This window comes from Oncorhynchus keta, chromosome 18 (assembly GCF_023373465.1).
Source record: "Oncorhynchus keta strain PuntledgeMale-10-30-2019 chromosome 18, Oket_V2, whole genome shotgun sequence".
Taxonomy (NCBI): domain Eukaryota; kingdom Metazoa; phylum Chordata; class Actinopteri; order Salmoniformes; family Salmonidae; genus Oncorhynchus; species Oncorhynchus keta.
This window is the reverse complement of record NC_068438.1, coordinates 24,013,739-24,024,191: the sequence shown is the minus strand read 5'-3', so window position 1 is coordinate 24,024,191 and position 10,453 is coordinate 24,013,739. Positions and strand designations below refer to the sequence as shown.

The 10,453-nt window shown below is 38.8% G+C and overlaps 1 protein-coding gene across 1 annotated transcript; it reads right to left on the bottom strand.

Moving 5' to 3' along the window:
• Window positions 1–134: 134 nt before the first annotated feature.
• LOC127908953 (zona pellucida-like domain-containing protein 1) lies at window positions 135–6,805 on the bottom strand. The gene is made up of 12 exons (XM_052468764.1): window positions 6,703–6,805; window positions 6,264–6,490; window positions 5,963–6,147; window positions 5,738–5,810; window positions 5,530–5,627; window positions 5,162–5,242; window positions 4,857–5,028; window positions 4,409–4,533; window positions 4,237–4,257; window positions 4,055–4,107; window positions 648–776; window positions 135–301 (listed from the first exon to the last, which is right to left on the bottom strand). Exons 1-12 carry the CDS (start codon window positions 6,803–6,805, stop codon window positions 135–137), a joined length of 1,434 nt encoding a protein of 477 aa, XP_052324724.1.
• Window positions 6,806–10,453: the final 3,648 nt, after the last annotated feature.

Genomic DNA, 10,453 nt, shown 5'->3' with positions numbered 1-10,453 from the left:
GGGATCTTTTTGCTAGACATAAAAAAGCTATATTTTTTGTTTCATTACCTATATATATATATATATATATATATATATATATATATAAAATGTATGTTAATTATGATCTCATTCCCCGGTGATGACAGAAGTGGTCAGTGAGACGGCTGGTTGCTCATGAACTCCATGACACTGGAGAAGCAGAGGGAGGTACAGAGCTGGGCCAGCGTGTCACTGCAGTGCAGCTGACGGTCCGTCTTCACCGTCTCAAAGGACCTCAGCCTCATGTCTGGCTCCCAGAGTGTACAAGGAACAGGTGCACCTGAGCCAGGGCAGTGGAGAGAAAGATCAACAGCGTACCAAATGGCATCCTATTCCCTATATAGTGCATTATCAGGGCCCAGGTCAAAAGTAGTGCACTAAAAACAGAATAGGGTGCCATTTGGGATGCATCCCATGATTCAGGGGTAAATATAAGTACGGTATGAAACTTAGTGGCAGAGCCGTAGAGCTATATGCATGTCCTTATCTAGAAGTTTCCCACAGTGCAATACTGTACAGTACAACACAGTACAATCTTCGTGTATATTAGTGTATGCCACCCCCAGCTACATTTTGAATTGCTTTACATGTTTGCCACCTACGGGATAATGTTTTGATGACCTTGCCTTTTTTTGTGCCCAAAAAGTCCATCAGCTCCTTTTTCTCTTGTGGGTTTGAAGGTTCATTGGTCTCTTCCACATCTTTATCCATTTCTTGGCAGACCACAGACAGCAGGAGTCCAGCCAAGACAAGTCCTGGCAGTCAACCAGGTACACACAAACAAAGAGAATCCAAACATGTCTGTACATATAAAACCAAAAGTGTGTTTTAGACGACTGATGGATGTGTGAAGTTAGACTGCTAGTACCTCAATCTGTTACCAAAACAGTACTTACTATAGCTATGTGTCTGTTTTTAAACTTTAAAAAACAACTTTCCACATGTTCCTTGACTGAACTTATATTTTATTTAGGCTACTGAATATACAGAAACCAAAAGATAGGTGCCAGGTGAAATTGCTTAAATAAGACAAATAGTTGAAATAATAACCTGTGTAGGTCCTGACAAAGCTTGTCAACATGTTTCTCTTTTCTCTTACTGCAGAAATTATATACGCACCATGCCACAATTTCAAAGATTTGACTGAGTTACAGTTCATATAAGGAAATCAGTCAAGTGAAATGAATTCATTAGGCCCTAATCTATGGATTTCACATGACTGGGCAGGGGTGCAGCCCTATGCCTTGGATGGCATAGGCCCACACACTTGGCAGCCAGGCCCAGCCAATCAGAATGAGTTTTTCCTACAAAAGGGCTTCATTACAGAAGCCCCCCTCCCAACAATAATGAAGGTGAGGAAGCTGGATGTGGAGGTCCTGGGCTGGCGTGGTTACACATGGTCTGCGGTTGTGAGGCCAGTTGGACATACTGCCAAATTCTCTAAAATTATATTGGAAGCAGCTTATGGTAGAGAAATTAACATTCAATTCTCTGGCAAACAGCTCTAGTGGACATTCCTGCCAATCGCATGCTGCCTCAAAACCTGAGACATATGTGGCATTGTGTTGTGTGACAAAACTGCACATTTTAGAGTGGCTTTTCATTGTCCCGCGCACAAGGTGCACCTGTGTAATGATCATGCTGTTTAATCAGCATCTTGATATACCACACCTGTCAGGTGGATGGATTATTTTAGCAAAGGAGAAATGCTTATTAACAGAGATTTAAACAAATTTGTACAAAACATTTGAGAGAAATAAGCTTTTTGTGCGTATGGAACATTTCTGGGATTTTTTATTTCAGCTCATGAAACATGGGACCAACACTTTACATGTTGCGTTTATATTTTTGTTGCATACTTTAATACACATCTGTCAAGCAAGTGCATACAACATTTGCTCTGGCCTTTCGCTATCACACAGAATTTACTCTGACTATTAGTCAGCTATCATACAAAAGATTCATACAAAAAATCTGTACATGCCGTATTTATGAACTATACATTTAGGTGTGTAGAAGATGATTACCTCTAGTACCCTGCTGTCACTTTCTTACAATTATAAAATGCTATGTTTCTGTACTATTATGCATGAAATGTTGCTTAATACTTTCTCACTAACGTGTATAACATTCTAATCCATGAACTGAGAACTAACCATCCTTTACTTATGAACTGAGAACTAACCATCCTTTACTTATGAACTGAAAACTAACCATCCTTTACTTATGAACTGAGAACTAACCATCCTTTACTTATGAAATGAGAACTAACCATCCTTTACTTATGAACTGAGAACTAACCATCCTTTACTTATGAACTGAGAACTAACCATCCTTTACTTATGAACTGAGAACTAACCATCCTTTACTTATGAACTGAGAACTAACCATCCTTTACTTATGAACTGAGAACTAACCATCCTTTACTTATGAACTGAGAACTAACCATCCTTTACTTATGAACTGAGAACTAACCATCCTTTACTTATGAACTGAGAACTAACCATCCTTTACTTATGAACTGAGAACTAACCATCCTTTACTTATGAACTGAGAACTAACCATCCTTTACTTATGAACTGAGAACTAACCATCCTTTACTTATGAACTGAGAACTAATCATCCTTTACTTATGAACTGAGAACTAACCATCCTTTACTTATGAACTGAGAACTAACCATCCTTTACTTATGAACTGAGAACTAACCATCCTTTACTTATGAACTGAGAACTAACCATCCTTTACTTATTAACTGAGAACTAACCATCCTTTACTCATGAACTGAGAACTAACCATCCTTTACTTATTAACTGAGAACTAACCATTCTTTGCATATGAACTGAGAACTAACCATCCTTTACTTACGAACTGAGAACTAACCATCCTTTACTTATGAACTGAGAACTAACCATCCTTTACTTATGAACTGAGAACTAACCATCCTTTACTTATTAACTGAGAACTAACCATTCTTTGCATATGAACTGAGAACTAACCATCCTTTACTTACGAACTGAGAACTAACCATCCTTTACTCATGAACTGAGAACTAACCATCCTTTACTTATTAACTGAGAACTAACCATTCTTTGCGTATGAAGTGAGAACTAACCATCCTTTACTTACGAACTGAGAACTAACCATCCTTTACTCATGAACTGAGAACTAACCATCCTTTACTTATTAACTGAGAACTAACCATCCTTTACTTACGAACTGAGAACTAACCATTCCTTGCTTATGAACTGAGAACTAACCATCCTTTACTCATGAACTGAGAACTAACCATCCTTTACTCATGAATTGAAAACTAACCATAATTTACTTATGAACTAAGAACTAACTATCCTTTACTTATGAACTGAGAACAACTAACCATCCTTTACTTACGAACTGAGAACTAACCATCCTTTACTCATGAACTGAGAACTAATCATCCTTTACTTATTAACTGAGAACTAACCATCCTTTACTCATGAACTGAGAACTAACCATCCTTTACTTATGAACTGAAAACTAACCATAATTTACTTATGAACTAAGAACTAACTATCCTTTACTTATTAACTGAGAACTAACCATCCTTTACTTATGAACTGAAAACTAACCATAATTTACTTATGAACTAAGAACTAACCATCCTTTACTCATGAACTGAAAACTAACCATAATTTACTCATGAACTGAGAACTAATCATCCTTTACTTATTAACTGAGAACTAACCATCCTTTACTCATGAACTGAGAACTAACCATCCTTTACTTATGAACTGAGAACTAACCCTTCTTTACTCATGGATTGAGAACTAACCATCCTTTACTCATAAATTGAGAACTAACCATCCTTTGCTCATTTTACCTGCCACTGTATTGTGTCTTCATAACAGCTGTCTGTGTGCTCTGGGGATGTAAAGTACCCCACTGAGTGTTTCCCTGGTCCTAGACCAAATCTCATTGGAGGATGGATAACATTCTACTCCTCAGGAAAATACCAATGAACAGGGCCATGGAGAGACAAATGACAACCAGCACCGCAGTACTGACAGCCACACGGCTCATTGGGCTTCTCTGGGACTGGAATGAGACTGTTGGAGGGGCAGAAAGTAGGGATATATCAACATACTGTAGCCAATGAGAGCATTTATTTTATTTTATTGAAAGGCATAGGCTTTGATGACTGTGATTATCAAGGGCAGCTTGGAAGAATTTCTTACATTATGAAGCTGTTGGAAGACCTGTAGGAGATGGAAACAGAGTAAGATGTTCAAGAATGAAGTGACTTACATTACAATACATTTAATTACTCATTCTGTATAAGCAATGAGATGACTAATCAATTTCACTCTCATCAAGTGTCATTAATTAATGTCTGCTATCATATCACACCACTGGTACAGTATGGCCGCACCGTCGTCCACTTTGGTCTTGATGAGTCCAGAGGAGACTGTGGCCTGGTCGTTGGCCAACCCTCCCTGGGCTTCTCTCTTTTTCCTGGAGGAACCTGAACAGTTCTGGGATCAAACAGGCAGAGTTCAGACAGGAAGTAAAACATTTATCTATTTAGTTGGATAAGCTTAGAATATCATAGGGTTGTCTCATAAATTAGGGTTCTTCAGAACAGAGGGCAATATGGTCTGGGAAACCCAAACTCTAGGCAACAGGTGTTAAGCTGGAATCTTTGAACGTTGTTGTAGACAAACCGGATGTCGAGAGAGAGAGCAAGGGCAATATTATGAATGTGATTGTGACCGCCACTGTGTACAATTGTAAAATGTTTTGTTTCTCTGAGTGAAGGTAGTGACATGTGTGTTATTTTCTAATTGTTGATACTTACGGGCAGTAAGGACGAGCAGGAGGACACCTCACAGAGTCGGGTGACACAGTGCAGGTAGAAAGTGGAGATGGTCATGTTCTTGTGTTCAATGAAACGGAAGGCCTCAAAGGAGAAGTATGCATTCTGGGACGCTCCGTTCAACTCAACCCTGGTTTTTCTATCACGTGTACACCTTTGATGAGATAAGAGATATGAGTCATACACATACACAAATTAGGCGTGACCAGAAACCAAAAATGCTTCGGTTTCAGTTAGAGTTATTATAAATCTATAGAAATTAAACTGGGTGAATAATACTGACTCACCCAACAAAGAGGTCATAGTAGGTGCTGTTGTTGGGAACGGGACTTGTTGTTGCATAGCATCGGTCAAGCAGAACGTGGAACCTTTAGAGAGGAACAGAGGGACAGATTCTAGAATGCATCATGAAGAACAAGCATCATGATTGTGTCCCACTTGTTGTTGATTCTTCACAAAAAAATACAGTTTTATATCTTTATGTTCAAAGCCTGAAATGTGGCAAAAGGTCGCAAAGTTCAAGGGGGCCGAATACTTTCGCAAGGCACTGTAGCTACAGCACTTTTTTTCTTAAATATATTTGTTTTTTATTTGTGAGAAATTGTATGTTTTGCAGTACGGTACTTTACAAAAGGCTCAACATCTGTAGTCCTACCTCTCTGTTAGACTGGTGGCTTTCACGGCCACAAAGATTCTGGTCTTCAGATTTATTCCATTCTCTGGGACAATGAGTTGCTGAGTGTAGTCAGTGTCCTGTTTCACAGCAAAACACCAGTCTATTATAAGCACAACACAATTGCTTCATATCCTATAGAAGTGCACTGTGTACTTCTGGCAGTAATGTGCTGAAGGTAGACACTTACACTGTAGAGCCACATGGTCAGTGTACTGACAAAGCTGCCTTCATTGTCCCTCACTGCAAGACTCACACCCGATCTGTGGACAATCAAGAGGAGGGAATGTTACAGTGACACATACTGTACATGGTTTACACTCAATAATGAACAGGATGTTTGAGTCATTAGACAAAATTATGCAGAATTATACTGGGAGTTACAGTAGAGTAGGTGATGAATTTAAGTACTCACACTGTGACTTTACTGTTGTTGACTAGATACTGCAGAGGGTAGCGACAGGAGAACATGTAGATGATCTGCCGGCGGTAGGTGACAATAGATGCACTGGGGTCCAGCGAGTTGATGGTGCCAGATATATTAACAAACTGGACATTTGAGAAGTCAGAAAATAACCCAGTACCAACTTCATTGGTTATCTAGAGTCAAGACAAAGAGATTCAAAACACCCAGCTTAGAACTCGAAGAATCAAATACAAATTTTCTCTCACCATAATTAACCAAGCAGGTAAATACATTCCTGTAATTGATTTACCCTGAATGTGTTGGAGCAGACAGCCACAGCATCAGCAGTTATTGACAGATTGAATTTCAGGATTGGTGGGTCAATGTTCCAGTCAGGTATTCCATGGCACCCGGGGAGGATGAACTGTGCGTTGAGGGCCATCAGGGTTTCATTGTATCCACCAAAGTAGACTGGGCATAACAAGATACTCAACTCCATAACCTCAGTACCACAGGTCACTGTGATGTCTGAGTTCACTGGGAAAGACCAGAGATATGAACCATTAGATAAGACAATGGAATAGCACACAATGTGGTACAACAGTAATACTGTAATACTATAATGGTAATTACCTGACATTTTGGTGACGTTGATGTGTGTGAAAATGTTGTTTTATCATCACCCTAACCTCTGTTGAAATAAGAGGGGATATAAGTACTTGTACCAGCAGAGCAGTGTATTCACTAACCTGGTGGTCTGAATGTTGAGTGCATGTTGCAAAAAGTGCTGGGTGTCTGGGCCTCACTCCGCAGAATCAGGCGAAGCTGGCACACAAGCAGGGGCAGCCACATTGTTCTCAGTCTGCAAGTACAAGACACTCCATAATGAGGACCAAGGCATTCACCAACCTCTTCTGAGGCCATTATCTGAAAAACATCACACATCGATATGACTTTGTCCATAAACTCACAATCCTCTTTTGAAAAGGCTAGCCAATTACAAAATCACAAATAAACAGGAAATTATAATTATACGGAATAATCTTGCATACATTAAAGACAAGCAGACTTCTTACATTTGTGCACTAATTAAAGCACACACTTGTATGCATCTATTATTAAGAAAATAAGCAAATATGTATTCTAGTTGATGACATTCCAGTGAAATGGCTAAATAAAGATGTTGTCAAAGACTCACCTGTAGGTGTTCATCTTACTTTGTCTTTATCTGTGTCTCCAGCTCCCTATATTTATACTGGCCTCCCGAGGAGCAGAGAGGCGTGAGAGTGAATATCCCATACAAAAGATATAGTAACATGAGATATGGATGTTCAGAAACATCTCAGTACTGCATGTTGTTGTATTTTCAACATTGCTATATACTTCAATTATCAAGTATTTTTTATACATTTTTCATATTTTACGAATGATCTCTGTCAGTAGACATACCTACAATGTTGCTTTAGAATGCAAGACTAAAGGTGATTTATCAACGTGGGGTGAAATGAAGGACACAGATGCACTTTAAAGTAAGACAATTTCATTAAATATCCTCTGACAGTAATTGTATGATTTTGTGTTGATTATAGCCAATGTACTTCAACGGCGTTGTGCATCTGAGATAGACTGCCACAGGATGAGCTCAGTGCTCGAGGAACAACTTGACATAATTCAAGTAATTTTCTACCTGTTTCAATTGAGTTACAATCAAGTCCACACCAAGCACATACTGTCCATGGGATAGGGAGATGTGAAGGTAGGTGGGATGGAAGGTGTTATTATAAAGGTGTGAATAGCCATTAATGGTGTTATGTAAGGACTACATAATGAATCGTCTCAGACATAATGTAATAAGCACATTCAATTCAAGTATATATTAAGTACATTCGACACTCTACAATGATTACTATAATTATGCTCTTGATCCCTGGGATCAGCAGACGGAGGGTGTACAAAGTGATGTCGTCAGATATTCTGTTGCCATTGTTTTTGTATGGTGATAAACGTGTCATTATTTGATACAGCATGGCTTTCATAATGTATCAGGTTTGGCGGTTAGTCGCCTCAGCCAGGCATCTAAATTGGATGTAGAAAATCTTTCAATTTTCTCCCTGTTTAGGAATAAAAGACACACCTATTGAAGAAAGAGCCAGGGTATTTTGTGTGGCACCCCAACATGAAAGGGAGTTTCCTGGATCCCCCAGAGACAGCACTACAATAGCCTGTATAAGTACAGCCCAATAAAAACGCATGCTAAATTACTCTAGTGGTATCCAATGATAAATGCCAGTTTTGATCTCACCTTTGCTGTCTAAACATCTATTTTTCTCCAAGGCACACCATTGGTGTTGTTTACTGTAGGCCTAGAGATGCTTTTACCATTACATAAGAACCATAAACAACAACACATATATAGGACTGCCACCATCATGTATCTTTCATTATTTTTCTGATAATGGAACTGCAGATATGCTTAGCACTATTTCTTCTTTCTCTAATAACCTGTTCCAGTCCAGACACAAAGGCCAATTGGCAGCAATTGTTAAGTGAGGCAACCTCTTTAGCTAAATCCCGACCTTCTTTCACAGAGTGAGTCTCTCTCTCTGTGTGTGTGTGTCTCGCTCCCCCATCTGACTCACAGGGTTATGTCAGGGTTTCTGCTGGGCTGTCCTTTATCAAGGAACGTATCTCTCCCACAGTACAACAAAGCCTAGGCTACTGTACTGTGAGCTGTAGCTCCCCTGTGCCAGTAAGCTATACTTCACACCTCCCATGGGAGCAGGGACGTATACATTTGATACAAGCAGATGGCAGGAGAGGAGACAAAGCAAGAACGTGTTCTCTGCTCTCATCTCGTGTACTCTAGTTCACCTGTTCAATTTCATCCAAGCACAAACAACTGCTGTAGGCTTTCCCGATTAGTCGTAGTGGGAGGACCACACAACATGTCATCGCGTGACTCCAAGTTTACTTCAATATCAATACATAGTGTAAAAGCAGGTGAGCTGGTTAGACTATTTTTGGCAATTTTTTTGTGTTTTGTGGTGGAAATTGGAGCAGGTCGAGCATAACTTCCAATAAATACGTTAGTCCTAAATGTTTATAAAACTAAAAGCATCGTATTTGGGAAAAATCATTCACTAAACCTCAAATAAATATTGTAATGAATAATGTGGAAATTGAGCAAGTTGAGGAGACTAAACTGCTTGAAGTAACCCTGGATTGTAAAATGTCAATGTGAAAACATATTGATGTAACAGTAGGTAAGATGGGGAGAGGTATGTCTGCTTTCTTAACAGCACCACCAACAAGGCAGGTCTTACAGGCCCTAGCTTTGACACACCTGGAATACTGTCCAGTCGTGTGGCCAGGTGCCACAAATAGGGACTTAGGAACATGAGAATTGGTCCATAACAGGGCAGCGAGGCTGGCCCTTAAATGTACACGGAGAGCTAACATTAATAATATGCATGTCAATCTTTCCTGGCTCAAAGTAGATGAGAGATTGATATGCTGAATGCACCGACCTGTCTGTTTAAACTACTAGCACACAACTCAGACACCCATCCATACCCCACAAGACATGCCACCAGAGGTCTCTTCACAGTCCCCAAGTCCAGAAGAGTCTATGGGAGGTGCACAGTACTACATAGAGCCATGACTACATGGAACTCTATTCCACATCAAGTAACTGCAAACAGTAAAGTTAAATTTAAAAAACAGATAAACATACACCTTATGGAACAGCGGGAACTGTGAAGAGTCATACACACAGGCACTGACATATGCGTACACACACATGATAATATACACACGTACACATGGATTTTATGTTGTAGATATGTAGTAGTAGAGTAGTGGCCTGAGGGCACACACTTAATGTGTTGTGAAATCTGTAGTGACATGTAATATAACGTTTTTAATTGTATATAACTGCCTTAATTTGGCTGGACCCCAGGAAGAGTAGCTGCTGCCTTGGAAGCAGCTAATGGAGATCCATAATAAATACAAATACATCAACCCTATTACCCATAGATAGGCAGGCTAGAAATGTTCTAATGGCCCAGAGCAGTCAAAAAACGTGATTTTCCTGTGTTATATATAGCTACTCCTGGGGTCCAGCCAAATTAAGGCAGTTATATACAATTAAAAACGTTATATTACATTTCACTACAGATTATAGTAGTGGCCCTCAAGCCAAATATCTAATACATTTATATATATATATATATATATATATATATATATATATATATATATATATATATATATATATATATATATATATATATATATATATATATATATATATATATATATATATATATATATATATATATAGTGCCTTCGTTAAAGTATTCAGACAACTTTAATTATTCCACCTTTTTTTTTTTTTTTTTTACATTACAGCCTTATTCTAAAATTATTCTAAAATTGATTTATTTTTTAAATCCTCAACAATCTACACACAATCCCACATAATGACAAATCGTAAACAGG